This window comes from Anabas testudineus, chromosome 4 (genome assembly GCF_900324465.2).
Source record: "Anabas testudineus chromosome 4, fAnaTes1.2, whole genome shotgun sequence".
In the NCBI taxonomy this organism is placed as follows: domain Eukaryota; kingdom Metazoa; phylum Chordata; class Actinopteri; order Anabantiformes; family Anabantidae; genus Anabas; species Anabas testudineus.
Genome location: NC_046613.1, coordinates 3,708,838 through 3,727,620, shown reverse-complemented (window position 1 = coordinate 3,727,620; position 18,783 = coordinate 3,708,838). Strand labels below are relative to the sequence as shown.

The following is an 18,783-nucleotide window of genomic DNA, read 5'->3' as shown; positions in this document are numbered from 1 at the left end:
ATTAGCAGATGTTCACACGCTGTGCTTAACTCGTTGAAAGAGAGGCCTAATCCAGAAACACGTGGGACATGAGATCACATCCTGATGCCTCTTTTTTGGCAGGCTGCTCTTCCACTTTTTAATTTATTATTGAAGTATTTAGGACAACTCATCTGTGTCTCAATCTCTAAAAAGAAAGGTATCTGTGAACATGCTGTAAAAAAACAGGAACATTTTATGTAGTTAGTTATACTGTATCATATTCAATCTGTGACGTGCACTAGAGTGATCCAGTGTAGCCTGGAGAACAACAAAGTGTTTTTTATCTGTTGTAGTTTTTCTGCAACCCTACAGTATGATTCTCATCTCTATTGAATCATGTGGGATTGGAAAGATGTTCTTGAATCTGGAGGAAACTCAAGTCATAACAAAACAAACTTATTACATTGAAACTGGAAAGGCCTGCTACACCGAGGGGGGAAAAAAATCAATACTTGGGCTAAAATATGAGAAAAAAGGAAAGAATTTGTGTTTTTGGCTCTCAGTCAGGTCAAAGCTGTCTCTTTTACTCACTCCCTTCCTTTTCACTCTTGCCTGTTCCCCTTCCTTTCGTTCTCTCAGCTTTCCCTCTCCCACTCCCACTTCTCTCTCACATCTGGAGGGTATCTGGTGAGGCTGTGCGACTCCTCGCCTGCTATGGGACAGCCTGTGTTTAGACTGGACGTCAGACTTCGGTGCGTTTCAGCAAACATCATTTTGTGGTAAAGTACAGTAGGAGACCAGATTTTTACATTTGGAGACTTTACTGCTGCATGTTTTATGTGTGACTGTTAACATGATATGGAGCTTAGACTGAGCCATAAGTGGCAGCATCATTCATCTTTGCATGACAGTTGCGATGTGTTTCAGATGAGGCCACTTCATGACCTTCACTCAGAGAAAGAGCAGAACAGCATGAAAACAAGTAATGACTTAAAATGCACGGCATCTCTGCTAATACATTGTCACTTCAAGCCTCCAATTAAAAGGTAACTGGAGAATGCAGTTGACATAGTGAAGGCTTTGAACTCCTCTCTGACCCTTGGATGCTATCATGTTTTTATTCTAGCCAAGGTCAGCATTATACAATAACTGCAAGTGCACAGGCTTTTATATTTTATTTGCTGTGGGTGGATACATGGTGCGGTGCAGATTTTCCATGTGTGTGAGTACATTTGCCACGGTTCCTCTGGTTGTTGTTGTGGTATGACAAGCAGGAAAGGCTGCACTGATAGATGGCTTTTAGGCTTTCGCCTTGAGAGCTGCCTTGAGTACCCACATGGAATATTTTTACCAACATGGATGGAGATGAATAGAGGTCTTTTTACCATAATTTACCAAAACACAAGCCTCACAGACTAACTACTGCTATTTTGCACAATTATTTTTTTTACTTTTGTGTCTGCACGTGTATGAAATGATGCTTATGTTGTTTTTTCAGATTAGCCCTTGTATTCAGTGAAGACTGAAGCTTCAGACAGAGCAGAGAGAAGGAGCACAGAGGCCGCTGTCATTTGTTGTTGACCTGGTGTGTAAAGAGTACCTTCCTAATGGCTTTTTTTATTTTTGATATACCTGTTATGCATGGCAGAGTGCAATATTTTACCAGTATAAAGGTATAAAGGCATGTGATTCACTTAGTTTTTCACTTGCACTGAAATATCCTGAATTTTAGTCTCATTAGCCATTTAACAACCTGAGAAATGAGAAAATCTTTCAAACTCAAACACCACCATTTATAAAGCAGACTCAATGTCTTCTGTAATTCTCAACCAACCGCCATAACGAAGCAAATTAGCTCAGAGCTAAATAGCAATGTCCATTGTTAACATTATAAAAAGGACAATGGCAATATAATGCATGAATACAGAAGTGCTGAATACAAAGAACAGCTGAGGACAACAGGAATGTTATAAATTTTAATTGCCGTTCATCCTGATGGAGGAGTGAATGTGTGTACAATCTCATGGCAAACCATTCGATAGACATATTTCAGCGTGGGGGCTCAGCCAACATTGCAAAAAAAAAAAAGTTTATGTGATTTTTGGAGAGCTACAGTAGAACACATCAGGGAGGTGTGTTTTTAATCATGATATTTGCAGAGCTTTAGCTTCCATAGTGTAGTTGATTTGCCGACCTGGGTTTGACCTCTCATCACTTAATCGCTTGTGGTTTGACACTTCATGCTTTGTAAGAGTATGAGTTTGTTCTGATGTCACCTCTTCTTCTGATGTACAGCATTAGGGCTGTTCCCACTTAGCATATGACTAGTTTAGCTCCACTGCAGAAGAAGTTTACGAAAGACAGAACATGACCTGCAGCTAAACTGGATGTGTGCTAGAGAAGATGCGATAAACCACACACGTGTGTGTTTTAACACTACAGTCTTTGCACTTTCTGATACCTGTCTCCTTAGCGTCTACTGCAGTAACAATAATCTATCAGATGTGTTCATATCACAGGAGCACTGGTCTTATTTAACGTTTATGTGAGTATGTTTTCTGGTAATCAGTGATGTTCGCTATATAAACATTAAAGGTGATGGTCATGTGTGACACCAGACACGCCTCCTCACATTCTAGGAGCTGTGGAGCAGTGTAAAATAGTGATTGACAACATGAATCCACCTCCACCACTTTACATGAAAGCCTATCAGTGGGGCATGGCGCTTCTCTCTCACCCACCATAATAATTACAGACACTCAATCAGGAATGTCTAAGAGCATGAAAATCACCTACTACTGCTTCAGTGCCTAGCAGTAGCAAATTGCAGCTTTTATTAGGACCTGTTACCAGGAACAAAATGCTCTGTGACCTGATTTTTTTAGCTTAAGTGTCCATGTGCTTGTGCAACAGGAGAGCTCAGCAGTGGACATGGCCTTTCCCAAGCATTCCATCCTGCAGGCCCTGAGTGTGCTACTCTTGGCCTGGGTTTTGGTGCATTGCCAGGCCCCTCTTGAAGCAGAGGAAGAAAAGAAGGAAAAGCCTTTAAAAGAGACGGACACTGCACCAGAGGTGACAAAATCAGAGCCAATAGACTGTCCGCCAGATTGCAGCTGTACAGCAGAGGGGACAGTGGACTGCGCTGGAGTCAACCTTATAGAGTTTCCTGCTGGGCTGTCTGACAAAACCCGCCAGCTCTCTCTACAGGTCTTTTACTACTTTTTTGCACACTCAAAGACATACAGATAATAACAATAAATAATAATAACGTAATAAGTCCTTAGACACTTTGACAGTTACCCAAAGTTCCTCATTGGGTCTGCCATCACAGTTGAGTTGAAATGAAACGAGCGAGATGTGCTGCAAGTGTAGACTCAACTGTGTAGAAATTACATTTTTTTTCATATACCCATAATTTTAAAGGCTCAAAAGTATTTGCGCAAACTAACATAATCATACAAATTGTTAGTTTTAACACGGGTACAGATCTTTGGGAGTTAATGGAAGGCATTCCCTGATGATTTATTGCTTGCTGTAATATTATAAGTTCCTGCTTGGTTTGTAGGTGTTTTGCCTTCAGTCTTGACTTCAGACTTGACTGAAAATCTATCTATCTATCTTGTAGTTTTTGTCAGTTGATTAGCGTGGCCATTGCAGAACAGTACTTCTCTATGCAAAAGAATCATTTGGACATCAAAAGGACTGTAGTGGACAACAGAGGAATTCTTTCCCATGTGAAAAAAATCTTATCACAACAGTTGGTTAGATCATCTGTGAAGCATGTACAATCATCAATCATCTGGACCAATAGGGCGATAGCAATCCAAGACCATCTGAAGGTTCTGCAAAGATGAAGTTAGACACCTGTCACAAATCTAACTAAGCTACATTTCACAACCTGACAATGCTGAAAGCAAAACATCCCCAAACAAGCAGCGCACGTAGCTACTATGACAAAAAATTGTGCTATTCTAATATTCAGAGAGTAATACACACCTACATTTTGTAATTCAGCTTAGAAATAGGGAGACGGCAGTGCAACACTGTAACATCCCATAGAATTTACTGTCTGTGTTTTTTTTGTTTTGTTTTTTGACACCAGAACAACAAAATCGAGGAGATAACAGTGGATCACATTTCCCACCTGCATCAGCTCGAGACTTTCAACCTTCAGAACAATTGGCTCACGACAGATGGTAAACACACTCTGAACACCTGGCAGGAAGTTGGCAGACTGCAGAGGAGCAGATTACAGCAGACATGTTTGCAAGATTGTTTTGTGTGGGACAAACAGGGCTGCTGAGTCCTTGTCTGTCCTGCTCAGCTGAGGGTCTTTGTTTCTCCGTACCAAGTTGGAGTCTTCAGCTCTCAATTTAGAGCAATTTTATTTTGATAAGTAGTTATTCTGCCACTGGGCTGTTGTGTATATCTCTTCAGTTATGATTGCAGAGGCAATTTTCTGTTTTCTAATTCTTTAATACCAACATTTTGTCTTCCAATACAGCAGAATAAATAGAGAAACTTTGTTTTAAAAAGACTATGTACCTTTAGAAAAGAATTGAGACATTCTCAAGTTAAAATGAAAGATGCTCTATTTATTATATTCAGGGAGTCTGGCTGGTCTCATCAGTAACCTCAATCTAATAAGCTAATGTTGAACTTTTAGTAAGGTTTAGTTAGATGTTGCTTTGTAAATGAAATGCCACTTTACTTTTATATACTTTTTACTATATCTTAGCATTTACTCTTGCAACTCAGCCACTTACAATGTTGTAAGCAAATGTTATATTGTTTCTCTTTCAAAAGCAGAAAGTAATGCTCTGAAATACTAAATCCTACTAGAGACCATAAAGGCTGCACAATGGCTGTGAGTATGTAAGGATCAGATAACACATTTAATACTAGTTAACCTATTTTTGTTCATTAGCCATGTAACACACATAACAAATGAAGATACTGCACTGTGTGGGAACAATTGTTTGCTTCTACTGGATAAGTCTTTGTTGTTTCTGCTAGTGATGTGGCTGAGGGACAGGTGGTCATTATCATTCTGGCTAACAGTGTCGGTACCAAGATCAACAGATAGCTTGGTGGATTTTTTTATCTCCCTGACCAGCTCTAGTGATTGCTGATTTGTGTTTCTGTTTCTAAAGCTCTGATTGCAGCTTCATAAATCACTCTTTATCTGTGCTGTGTATATCCTGACAGTTCCCACAGAACTGTTACAATGACAAGACCAATTATTTTAGTTTTGCTGCACACTAAAGCCACTTGGTTTAAGATCAAAAGATAATATAAAATGAAATTCAGCTTTTATTTAGTGGTATTTACACATTAAACAACATAGACCATAGCCCTTTTTTGTATCAGGTCGACTACAAGTGAGAAAAAGTATTAGAATATGTGACTGATAGATGTTCTTGTTACCCAGGTGTTCATTGGTTTTAGCCTCGGAAAACAAACAGTTTTAAATGTCCTAAAAAGACAGAAACCTGGTGTATTGAGCAACACGAAAACAATGGACCATTCAAGCAAAAAGCAGCAACAGATGATGACAAAAGCATTGTGACAGAGCAGTTCATGAAACACCCCGAAAACAACAGTGACACCACTGACAACAGCCTCCACTGAGCGGGGGTTAACAAATTACAATAGACCATATCAAAATATAGTTCATAAGCAAAAATCCAGAGCCTATACCACGAGATGCAAACCGTCATCTGCACTAAGAATCAGAAAGCCCAGTTGGAATTTGAAAACAGTATAGAGAGGTGAGCTACAAACGTTCATTACAATATGATTATAACTACGAATTAAAGCAGACTACCTAGAAAGTGAACATTTTACCTGTTGAAGAGAAGACTGACTGGAGGAACCACCCCAAAAACTCAAAAACAACTGAAGTAGGGTAGCAGAAAAAGTCTAGAAAGGTCTATATCAAAAGAAGAAAACAATCATTTGAGTGATCTGATACAAAACATGCTATGCCGTATGTTGTTTGATGTATCTAGATGTAAATTCCAGGAAATAAGCTGGAATTCTAAACTTTCGTCTTACGTTCGTCTTTCTCTCTCAAACACAGATGTCCTCTGTGTAAAGCACAGCACAAATAAATTGCTATGCCAATATAAGGTTTCCACTGCTACAGCTTTTAGTGTCCATTAACCCACACAACAGTAAGTCAGTTTACCTCAATAATACGTCATTAGTGTCCTCTAGCGATCTACAGGATTTAATGTTTTCAAAAACCTTTTTCAAATACAACATAACTATTTACTGTGTCTAAAATAGGTGTAGTTTTTCTTAACTGCCTACTTAGAATGTGCACAATAATAAAAACTCCATTCGACCAAAAATTCTTTTTTTTGCCTTGTGATGACAACGATATTTATTTGTTATGCAGCATGTTTTTGTCTTTGCAGGCCTTGAGGATGAAGGTTTTGAGATGCTCGAACAGCTGGCTTACTTATACTTGGCAAATAACAAGGTGAGTCATACACCAAAACAAACTCGTCTTTCAGATGTTTGTTTTCGCCACTAACCTCAACTTAACAAATTGTGGCTACATGATGCTACAGTAGGGCAGGTTTATCTGCTATGTTATGGTTGGTTTTGGTTGTTATGGTCATGTTCACTGTTTTTCTCTTCTGTTCTGATACATTGACAAGCGCCAGCTGGCAGGGAGAGGTGGCAGCCTCCTCTCATACACTCTGTGCGAGCTTATGCTTGTAATCACTTCCAGTATGGCTGTGCCAGCTGGTCAGAGATAAAATGTTACTGACCCTGGACACAGAATGAAAGGGAAGGGATGGACCGATTTGTTTGTGCCTTCACCAGGGTGAATAGTCAAACTGGACACAGTAAGAATAGTGGATTTTTAAGTGCTTGCTGAGCCTCAAGGACACGGTCATGCTGCTTGAATTCATAGTTATAATCATGTTGTAATGAGCAGAGCTCTCAAAGGAGGACTAATATAACCAGTTCTTCTGAAAATGACAAAACTTGTCATGTATAACACCTGTGCACCGCAGAAAAGGAACTAGCATTTGCTTCAGTATGTGGGCAGTTTGTAGTATAAACTGAATGAGTATATTCTACCATCCCTTTGGATGTCTTAGCTTTTCTTAATGTCAGATATTTGATTAAAACGAGCCACACTGAGGCATACACTCAAATAAGGGCAGATTAGAATGGTAACAATAGAATGGTAAAATGATCAATGAAAATGGTAATATGTATACTAATAAAATTATATACTAATATAATTACCATGAAAACTATCTTGGTTTAATTGGTTTGCATGCTAACATTTCCTAATTAACTAAATGCAAATGGATAAAGCTAGTGAGATTAATATTAGCTTTGAGGTTTGCAGGTATTTGGCTATCATCATTTTGATTAAAGGAGACCAAAGTTCTTAGAGTCTGTGCCAAACGTTTTGCCAGTCCTTCCTCTGTATCTAATTTCAAGACATTTCACTTAAAAAAACTCTAAAATGTCAACCTGCTTGTGGCACTGGATGAGAAGCCACATCATTTGTTAGCCATCTGTAAATGTCAGGACGCGTGTGAATGACAGCTTGAATCACTAGACTGTGGTGAAAGATGGAGGTTATGATTAAAAGGTTAATTTTAAAAGGGGAGAGGATGCAGGCTGAGAACTCCAGTGTCCAGACTGTTCACCCACCGAAAGACTTTTATTGGGCCAGTATAATATCACACTATCACCAGCTTCATTATTCTTCACACATTCAATAGGCCACTTGTCCTGAAAATTATAATAGATAATTAATCATGTCATTTTTCTGTTTTCAGAAACCACCATGCATCAGTGGAGTGGTTTGTAATCATGTCATGTCAATCTTGTGCTTACAGCTCACCTCAGCACCAAAGGTTCTACCACCCTCTCTGGTTAGTGCTGATTTTGCTGCTAATCAGCTAACAAAAATCTACCCCTACACGTTCGGCCATAAACCAAAACTGAGGTAAGAATGTGTACACGTGTGTTGTGCATGTCACTCCTTTCCCTAGAATTAAGTCCATTTGCACAAGACAGTATTCCTTGTCATGGCTTTCAGGTCTGTGTACCTCCATAACAACAAGCTGACTGACACAGGGCTTCCTGACAACATGTTCAATGCTTCTGACAACCTGGAGATCCTCACCATGTCCAGCAACTTCCTGCGGGTTGTCCCCAAAAACCTGCCGTCCAGCCTGTACCGTCTTCATCTAAAGGTATAGCACCAATGAGGTACTTTCATTCCTTTCATTCGTGAAAGTAGCCGTCATGATAACATAAGGACTGCTCATGTTGGTTTAGAGTAACAAGTTGGAGAAAATCCCAGCGGGGGCCTTTAACAACTTGCCAAACCTCAGAGAGCTGTATCTTCAGAACAACCTCCTAAGCAATGAGGGCATGGACAACGGGACTTTCAGGTGGACATACAGTAACTACTATGTTAAAACCATTCCATCAATGTAATGCTTTCTAAAATTTAAAACCTTCATAGTAATGTAAATAACTGTATATACATGCACATGGATATACATACATGGATTTATGTGCTCTCAAGTTTGTACAAAATAAGAGCATCTGCTTGACAAAGCCTATAAAATATCAGCAGCACAGAGAAAACACAATCCATGATAGAATAACTGATTTGACAGTTTCCCCTCCTCATCTGCCAGCCAACTAACCCGTCTGGAGTGCCTGGATTTGTCAAATAACAACCTGAGCGTTGTCCCCAAGGGTCTGCCTCGCAATCTAGTGCTTCTACATCTGGAGAAGAACTCCATTCGCCTCATCCCTGGAGATGCTCTTACACCTGTCCGAAACCTCGAGTACCTACTCCTCCACAATAACAAGCTCCGCTCACGTTCCATCCACCCAAATGCCTTCCAGGTTTGTTGTTTGTCTTTCTATTCTTATACCGGAAAAGAGATTTAAGTTAAAACATGGTCATTTCATTTAGTAGTAGTTTTGTATTCAACATTTGGGTCTTCTGCATAATACTTCAACACTTCTCTCTCTCATCTCTAATGTGCATTTTTACTAGGGTTTGAAGAAGCTGCATACTTTACACATGTACAACAATTTGTTGGAGCGGGTTCCCAGGAGCTTGCCACGACGGGCAAAGACTCTAATGCTACTCCACAACCATATTTCTGAGATTGGCCGCAATGACCTGTCCATTCTGTACAGCCTGACAGAGCTCAACCTCAGCTACAACAAGCTGACCAGCTCCAAATTACACCGTGAAGCCTTTAGGAAGCTACGTTTCCTGGAAACACTGGAGTTGTCAGGAAACAGCCTGCACTCCATGCCGCTTGGTCTTCCTCGCAGCCTGCAGGTCCTTGAAATCAAGAACAACAAACTCAACTCCATTCCGGACGGCGTGCTCATGGGCATGGAGAAGCTGCGAAAGCTCATCCTAAGCAACAATCAGCTGAAACTGAACTCCGTCTACCAGGGAGCCTGGATGGAGCTCACTGCGCTCACAGTGAGTAACTGAGGAAACACACAGATCAGATCCTAGTAGTCTTTGACTACTGCAATTTTCAAATTGTAATTTCTGCAATGACAGGAATCTGAGTTGTACTCAAAGTCAGAGTGGAAGTGATGCCAAATATATTGACTTTGACTAACCCTAACCCTAACCCTAACCATAGGTGGCATACGACTTTACTACACAATAGGATGTGCTAATATTGACTTAAAGTGCCCATTTTATGCTCCTTTTGGAGCTTTAAAACCAGTCCCTGAAGTCCCTAAAATGTGCCTGTACACTGACATGCTGAAAAACTATGTAGATTATAGTGACGGCCAGGTTTAGGTCAGAGACAGTCAGAATCAGTCCATCTTTGAGCTTTAGTCTTGAATTTAATCTAACATCCACGAACTGGTTAAAACGTAACATACACACACATGTACTGGGCTGATCCATCAAAAGCAGTAAATCCATAGTTCAGTTCCTGAGATGAAGGAGGAAGAGCAGAAACGTCTAAGTTTGACCATAAATCCAGAAAGTGAATAGTGTCTGTGCTGTGCACTCTGCTGCCGCTGTTTTGCTTTTTTCAGAGTGAGTCTGCTCTAGCCAGGAAAAACAATCTGTGACTGCAAGTGTTCGGCTAAGGTCGTTGCAGGCGGTGTTTGGGTCCCTGAGACTTGACAATACATAATGTTGAGATAATGTTAATGTTAATGTTGGCTGCTTCGTCACCCAGTACTCATGACTCTGTAATGCTCAGCTGTTTGAACACAGTGTGAGCACCACGATTAGCCCTGTTATTAAACTATAAGGTTATTTTCAGATTAAAAAGCATAAAGAACACAAATATACATTTTTAAACAATATTAATGTGAAAAAAGTGAAAAAAAAAACAGAAAAGTTTGTTTAAAATACTTTTGATGATGTGTGATACACATTAAATAATGCATAATCCATTACTTTTATTACATTCATCTAAGTCATTATGTTTTTGATTTAGTATGCATTTTGTAATTGTAGACACTAGACCTGTCTGGCAACCAGTTGTCGCACATTCCTTCTGACCTGCCTGAGTCTCTGGAGTATCTTTACCTTCAACATAACCGCATCTCCAGTGTCCCATCTTCAGCATTTGAAGGCACTCCAAAAATCAAAGGCATCTATCTCCGGTAAGAGGCGAACAAATCATTTCTTATAATAATCAGTCTTTGACTTTCTTTCCAACAGAGAAGCACGTTAATGCTTGTAAATGTTGTTTGCACAACCTGTTTTACTTCAAAGTAGCTGCATGAGACATACGGAGGGGTGGGGGTTGGGGGGGGGGGGGGGTGTAGCCCTGATACTCTTCAAGTTTGTGGAAATCTGGTGTGTGGCTCCTTACATAATTTTCCTTTCCATGCAAATTGATCTCTGCACAGGAAAATATTATACAAGTACAACTGAAGAATGGCTGTGAGGAAAATATGTTGTCTTTTAGGGACAGCTGCAATCATGGACATGTGCAACTTCAGCACAAATTTGATCCAGTTAGAAGCCAGCGTATTTCTAGACTTTTAAAGTCTCTTGGGAAAAATCACATTCAAAATGCATAAAAAATCTCAATCTGAAACAAGTGTGTTGAACTTCTAAATGTACTGTCAGAGTCGGTGAGTTCAGAAACTATAAAAAGGTATCGTTTGACATTTTGGAAAATAAACATATTTGTCTGTATGGTATTAAAATATATAGATGGTTTGCATAGCTTAGTACAAAGTCTAAAAATGGGAAACCAAACACCCAGCATGGATCTATCTAAAAGAGCAAACCCCATTTTGACAAAGGTTGGGACTTTTTGCAATAATAAAAAAAAAAGCAGCTGACATGGTATAGAGGGGCATCGGTGCCAGAGAGCAACATGTCATCTTTTCCCTGGAAGTCAGTGGGTATGGCAGCAGGACAATGTCAGGCCTATGTACTACAACAACCTTTGAGAGGCAACACATGTGCCTGCAGTCCAGATCTACTTTTGTCACATAAACAAAGGTTCACGTGTATAATGAAATCACAGATTTCTGTCTTTATTGCAAATTGCAAAAAAGTCCCAACTGTTCAGAAAATGGGGTTCAAATATCAGTCTTCTCATCTACATGAACTTTTATCAAGAAATGTGTTACTGTAAACAAGCACAAAGTATCACAGCTGTTTCGAACGTCCAAGCTGTATTTTAACCCTCAAACTCTCCTTTAAAATGATAGTTTCACTGTTAGGCAAATGAGGTTTTACCTCATAGTAGCGAATATCATAATAAACATTATCAAAAGTATTTCTTGTGTCATAGTCTCTTACTAATCAACTGGATTTACTACCACTACCACCTGAGAGAGCTTCAGTTCGCAGAGGATTGCAGTGTGGTATGCGATCTCTCCATCTCCTCTAAATTGTGTGCTTTTAGCAAAATACCCACTTTTATTTGACATAATGCAGGCTTATACCCAGAAACACTGCAGCTGAAAGCAGCGGTCAAGCAGTACAGAGTTTATGGACAAACGCTTTTAAAGCTTTTGTTCTATTTGATTTTCAGGCCTTGACCCCTTCCAGACCGGTGTGCTCTCCATGTTGTTCATATCAGCTGCTGCCACTTTTTCCAACACAGCTGTTTAGAGTAGGGTAATTTAGAGCTGCTGGGATGCTTGCATCTCTGGTGGAAGGGGATCCCGCTACGCTGACGTCTGACGTGTAAATGATTTGATTGATCTGATTTGTAAATGCTGCGTGTCTGTATCCTGTGCTGTGTTTTCTTTTGTCATCAAATGGCTAGTTAAAAAAACTAAACAAAGTCCTGACATATTTGTCTCTTCTCCTTTAAAGGCATAACCGCCTGTCTGTGGACACCTTGGACGAGAGCTCTTTCTCACACCTGCTTAACTTGCAAGTGCTGGACTTTGGCACAGGAAATGAGAAAGCTGATGAGATGGAGGTTGATAAGATCATAGTGGAGGAGCAGGAAACATAAAGCACACTCCATTAAACTGACATTGGACTGCATTGTGTTGATGATAGAATGGGCTTCGAGTGAACCTATGAGGTTGGAGCTGTGCTGAGGGACAGAGTCGTATATTTCTGGTGCAGGATGCCGGATGAAGTTACTTTCGTTTCCATTTTATGGGCTGGATAGTTTTGCATATCTTTATATCTGAGCTTTTGTTTTTGTTTTTGACTGTTGAAATGCACCTATTGTCTGTTTTGTGTGTTTGTGCTTTGTTATAAAAAATGCATTCACAAAAGTCAGTTGGAATTTTCCCATGTTAATGTTTCAGAATCAAAATCACAATTATAAGGAGAAAAAGTACAGATGTATATTCTTTGTGTAGTTTCATGTCACTTTGTTAATGGCTGTCTTGTCTTCTATTGTAAAAAGGCCATTTCACCAGAAGTACTGTGAACCAGTGAAACCAATCAAGCCACAGTAACTGGTGAATGTAACGGTGCAGCTCTTAAATAGGACTTCATTTTTATTTCAAAAGCTCATATGTAAGAAGTTACAATCCTAAAAAATGTTTGTTATATCAAGAAAAATTCTTTTGTACTATTTATGGACCTCATTCACAGGATTTACATTCCTTAACTGTGGGAAGTTCCCAAGGATCATTGTCCAAGCACAACTTTTAACACCATAGAGAATGTCCAGTGTGTCTGTCCCTTGGTTGCTAATAATTTTTTAAATTAACACAACACACTGTAATAATGATGTGTCAACAAAACAAACAGCCCATTGATTGCAGTACTTTTTCTAAGTTCTCATTCTTCCTCATTCCAGGTTTTTGAAATGACCACGATGATCCTTACACATGTGTATGCACATAAAGAAGATACAAAACAGTATTGTCCATAGAAAAGATATTCTGATGATAAAAATGTCAACTGTTTGAAATATTTATTCACAGATTTGTATCCTCTCCTGTTGCAATGATTCTCTTTGGGAAAAATGCTTTTAGGGCGAGTGTGCATCATGTTGCAGATATAAAATTGTAGCTTGTTCTTCTGTTATGCAGCAGTCAGTGGCGTGTTTTCTACCCTCAGTGGTCAATTGTGTCATTTTGAACAGAACTCATGAACTGCAGCGCATTTTTCATTCTCACCAGTAACTACAGCAACTCTAAAGGATTGTAACATAAACCAGTAAAGGCACAGTAGTTTTCCTCAACTAATTCTTTTAATAATACAAAAAGACCTGTTACTTTTTCCTTCAATTGATGAACTGAATTCTTAGCACTACAGACAGCCAGTGTGGTATTTGATCGACAGCAGTACTGTTGGAAAGCATTTACCTTCAATGAGAATGGGCGTCTTTTATTCTTATTCTTTCATTGTGTGCTTGTGAATGAAATATTCAGAACATAAAAGCAATTTCATATCTGAAGCTGCTACTTCACTCGACTGTTTTATAAAAAAAAGTATATTGATAGTAATATTTTGACAATGAAAATACTCATCCTATTACATTCACTATATTGCTATGAATACAGTGTGACATTTACGTACATACAGCAGTATCATATTGTCACATATACAGTTTTTGAACACAGCAATACATTTTAAAAAGGCTAAAGAAGAGCGTTTCCCAACATTCACCCAAACTTCAGATCAATATTTCAGGAGGTTTTTGTCTCCAATATGCATCTGGTAAAGATACTACACTGCCTGTCCAAAAAAGTCACCACCTGGATTTAACTAAGGAAATAGGTAATTGGATAATTACTGCAAGGATGATTAATTTTCAGCTGGCAACAATTATTTACCCTAATTGATGCAGTGAGTAGCTTCTTATTTCCTAAACAACCATGTTGGTAGACACATCCTGTGGTCGTGGAAAAGATGTTAATCTGTTTCAGAAGGGTCAAATTATTGGCATGAATTAAGCAAAGAAAACATCTGAGGAGGTCGATAAAACTACTAAAACTGATTTAAGAACTGTCCAATGGAAGAAGTTCATGTGGTCTAATGAGTCCAGATTTACCCTGTTCCAGAGTGATGGAGCATCAGGGTAAGAAGAGAGGCAGGTGAAGTGATGCACCCATCATGTCTAGTGTCCACTGTACAAGCCTGTGGGGGCAGTGCTATGATCTGGGGTTGCTGCAGTTGGTCAGCTTTAGGTTCACCAACGTTATGTTTCCAAAGAATGAGGTCAGCTGACTACCTGCATATACTGAATGACCAGGTTATTCCATCAATGATTTTTTTTTTTCCCTGATGACACAGGCATAATCCAAGATGATAACGTCAGGATTCATCGGGCTCAGATTGTCAAAGAGTGGTTCAGGAAGTGTTACACATCAGTTTCACACATGGATTGACCACCACAGAGTCCAGACCTTAACCCCATTGAGAGTCTTTGGGATGTGCTGTAGAAGACTTTGTGCAGCATCAGATTCTCTCATCATCAATAAAGAACTTGGAGAAACATTAATGCAACTCTAGAATAACTAAGGAGTTAATAAATAAATGTGACATTGCAGTAGCTTATTGAAACAATACCACTGTGAATGTGTGCCATAATCAAAGCTAAAGGCTGTTGTAACAAAATATTAATATTTGTTTGGACAGGCAATGTATATCCAATATCATAACATAATCCAGATAGGAAAGAGAGAAAGAAAAGGAAACAACTTGTCAGAGTGCATTCTGTTATCTTCTCATGAAAAACAAGTCATTCTGATATCTGAAATCTCTGACATTTACTGTTCACAGAGAAAAGTGGTTAGTGAAACAACAAAATACATAAAACCTAGTATCTGATGGAGTAAACTGGAGCCTTTCAGTGATAAGAGAGAGGTTTAGAGGGTTTGTTCTAGTTTGTTTATCTTAATTCAGTGCTCGAATGTTAGAATAATTTGTACTGATCATATCGGCCATAAAGTGTCATAAATATGTGAGGACGTGTTATAAAGTCTACACAAGATCGATTAAAAGCAAATTTTCCAAAGGCAGTGCAAACTCGGGTGCATCGGCAGCAGCAATGTGGTTAATATACAGGTCCGTTTTGTTGCTGAGGAGCTGAGTCCAAAGGCGAAACTCTGATTTCCTGGTCAATCTACATTCCCTTTCTTACCTGGTCTACTGAAAGGACAAGGTTCCGGAGACAAGTGGCCAAAATGAGCTTCCTCTGCAGGGTGGCTTTGCACACCCTTAGAGATAGGGTGAGGAAGTAGGAGTCGCTGCTCCTCATCATCAAGAGGAGCCAGCTTAGGTGGCTTGGCCATCTGTTTCGAATGCCTCCGGGTCGCCTCTCAGTGGAGGTATTCAGGACAAGTCTGACTGGAAGGAGGCCCTGGGGAAGACCCAGGACACGTTGGAAGGACTATAGCCCTTGTCTAGGGAGAGGAAAGTACGGGCATCTCTGCTCAGACTGCTTCCCCCATGACCCGGCCCTGGATAAGCAGAAGAAGATGGATGGATGGATGAATGGATGGGTGGATGTTTGGCCTCATTCAGTGCAATCTTGCACAGGAAGCTGAGTCGGCAGATCTAAACTTCTAGGATTGTGATCTGGTCAGTTCAGTAGCAGAGGGGGTTGTTAACCCTTTTATGCATGAATTATGAGAACCTCAGTCAAGATTTGCTTCCTGAGTGAGTTTTCATTCCTCTCTAGGCATAAAAAAACCCAATGCAATTTATATTTTTTTATGAACCTATTTTTTATGGAGTACATATGTTTGACTTTTTAACAATGCTGTTAATGAAATTAACAACAGATGTAATATAGATGACACCTAGACCCTACAGAGGTTGCACATGTCCTCCAGGACGGCACATCAATACGTGCCATTGCCAGAATGCTTGCTGTGTCTCCCAGCACAGTCTCATGAGTGCAGAGGAGACTCCAGGTGATGGGGACAGGGCCATAGAAGGTCCTTAACCCATCAGAACCAGTATCTGCTCCTTTGTGCAAGGAGGAACAGGATGAGCACTACAGAGTCCTACAACATGACCTCCAGCAGACCACTGGTGTGAATGTCCCTGACCAAACAATCAGAAACAGACTTCATGAGGTTGGCCTGGGGGCTATACCTCCTCTAGTGGGCCCTGTACTCACTGCCTGGCACCGTGGAGCTTAATTGACATTTGCCAAAAAAACACCAGGATTGGTAGGTCTGCCACTGGCCCCTTGTGCTTTTAATACATGAGAGCAGGTTCAACCTGAGTAAATGCCACTGATTTGAAAGAGTCTGGAGAAGTCATGGATAGTGTTATGCTGCCTGTAACATTGTTCAGCATGACTGGTTTGGTTGTGGGTCAGCAATGGTCTGGGGAGAAATATCCATGGAAGGACACACAGACCTCTATAGGCTAGACAACAGCACCCTCAGTGTCATTAGGTGTTGTGATGAAATCCTTGAACCCACTGTCAGACCCTACAGTGGTGCAGTGGTTCCTCCTGGTGCCAGCAATGCCCGGCCTCAGGTGATGAAAGTATGCAGGCAGTTCATGGAGGATGAAGGAATTGATACCCCCCCCAACACACACACACACACTCCCCTGACTGAATTTCCTGGTTTTCTGCATTACTTAGTCATAAAATGTGATCTGATCTTCATCTAAGTCAAGAGTATTAATAAATACAATATGCTTAAAATAACAACACAAGACAAATTCTGATCTTTCACATCTTTATTGAGAATAAAAATTAGTTAAGGAATTAGTTGACCTCTCCTTGGCAGCAATGACCTCAAAAAGGTGCTTCCTGTAGCTGTGGATCAGACCTGCACATTGTTCAGGAGGAAAGGGTTCACATACTTTTTGGTATGTAAACTAACACTTGGAAGTTTTTATGGTTGTTCACAATAAACACAAACAAGGCCAGAATTTGTTTTGTGTTATTACTTTAGGCACATTCTATTGGTTAATGCCTTTGACTTAGATATAGACCAGAGCACATTTTATGACAAATGAATGCAGAAAGCCATAACATTTCAAAAGATTCACATACTTTTTCTGGCCACAGTAAATCCAAGAGAACACCTCTGGGACATTATGCGTTGGTCCATCTGATGCTGCCAGATTGCAGATTACTGTCCGGGTGCTCAGTGATGCCCTGGTCCAGATCAGGGAGGAGCTATCTCATAACACCATCTATTAACCAGTCTATATTAACATAGATATCCAGCATGTCGTTCTGTACTGAGAGCTGACGTGTTTTCAGTGTTCCTTTAATTTTTTGATCAGTGCAAAACCCCCTAAAACTGTGTCTTTCAAGTCAGTATTGTGTCCTGTTGTCAAAAAAAGGAAAAGAGTAAAAATTTAATTCTTGCATTTTGCTGTGGCTACACCAAATACAGCATGGTAATAGGCTGTAATTAATAAAAACTTACTGTTAATTACTCGGTCTGAGGGGGCACAGGAGCCCTCATTTGTTGGGTATGTGTGAAGTGTGGGGGGTTAGGGGGTTGCCCCCCACAACACTATTGGTTTTTAGCTGTTTAAGATGAACAATCACTCTGTCCAGTGGTCACAGTCATACAGAACAGATCATGTAACAGTCTAAATTTGGCTGCAGTTACATCCAGTGGGTTTTCCACAGATTTAAAGATTAGTCCAGGTGGGTGTTATTAATACAGAAATGAAGTGCATTAATATAGTTTTAAATACTGTATGTCTTTATTTTGGCTCCTATAATAGTTCCTTGATAGTGAAATGAGTGTATAGAACATTTTGTCCCTTTATCATAACATTGTGTTTTGTTATGGTGCCACCACTTCATGGTCAGTATGAATAGAAGGAATTATAAATACAAACACACCTGTAAATATCTTTGACCGTGTTTTTAAAATGTATCTTGGGCAAATGGATCACAAGAGAACAGCTCTAAGAACAAGTGTAAATAACCACTTAGATGGATCGTGATCTGATCACTCACACCACTTGTGAGTGATCAACCCCCATTGAATCCCTGACAATATGTAGGACTTTGTGGTTGTTTTGGTGAAAGCGCTTAGGACCGCACAAACTCTGTAACAGTCTGCACAACACAGGTGAAGCTAACACCCCCAAGTCTTAGTCCAAGAGCCCTCACAACCACCACACCTGTAGTTCAATTCAGCTTTTATTTGATAGTATGTACAGTTATTTTTTAAAATAAATTAAAATCCATAAGACTTCATGTTTAGTCTCAGATCCCTTATTTGAAAGAACAGTGACAAGCCTGTTGACTCACTGACATCATCAAACAGTTGGTTTCTTCTTTTCATTTGCTCCTTCCGCAGCCTCCTTCAGTTGTTGCTTGTGTGTTTTTGTTCCCTTCGATTTCCTCTTCAGCAGGTGAAATGTATGTTCATTTTGATTAAGGTTTGGTGATCCAC

The 18,783-nt window shown here is 39.8% G+C and overlaps 1 protein-coding gene across 5 annotated transcripts; it reads left to right on the top strand.

The window, feature by feature from the left end:
• The first annotated feature begins 587 nt into the window (after positions 1 to 587).
• podn (podocan) lies at positions 588 to 13,474 on the top strand. 5 transcript variants are annotated; one of them, XM_026346500.1, is made up of 12 exons: positions 588 to 713; positions 1,460 to 1,546; positions 2,875 to 3,168; positions 4,064 to 4,157; positions 6,384 to 6,448; positions 7,836 to 7,945; positions 8,039 to 8,195; positions 8,281 to 8,396; positions 8,649 to 8,862; positions 9,017 to 9,460; positions 10,469 to 10,617; positions 12,296 to 13,474. In XM_026346500.1, the coding sequence occupies exons 3-12, from the start codon at positions 2,893 to 2,895 to the stop codon at positions 12,438 to 12,440; spliced, it is 1,770 nt and encodes a 589-aa protein (XP_026202285.1). In that variant the 5' UTR covers positions 588 to 713; positions 1,460 to 1,546; positions 2,875 to 2,892; the 3' UTR covers positions 12,441 to 13,474. The 5 variants fall into 5 exon arrangements, with proteins under 5 accessions (XP_026202285.1, XP_026202284.1, XP_026202288.1 ...); XM_026346499.1 differs by having other exon boundaries at positions 588 to 740; XM_026346501.1 differs by lacking the exon at positions 588 to 713 and adding an exon at positions 921 to 1,007.
• The last annotated feature ends 5,309 nt before the right edge of the window (positions 13,475 to 18,783 follow it).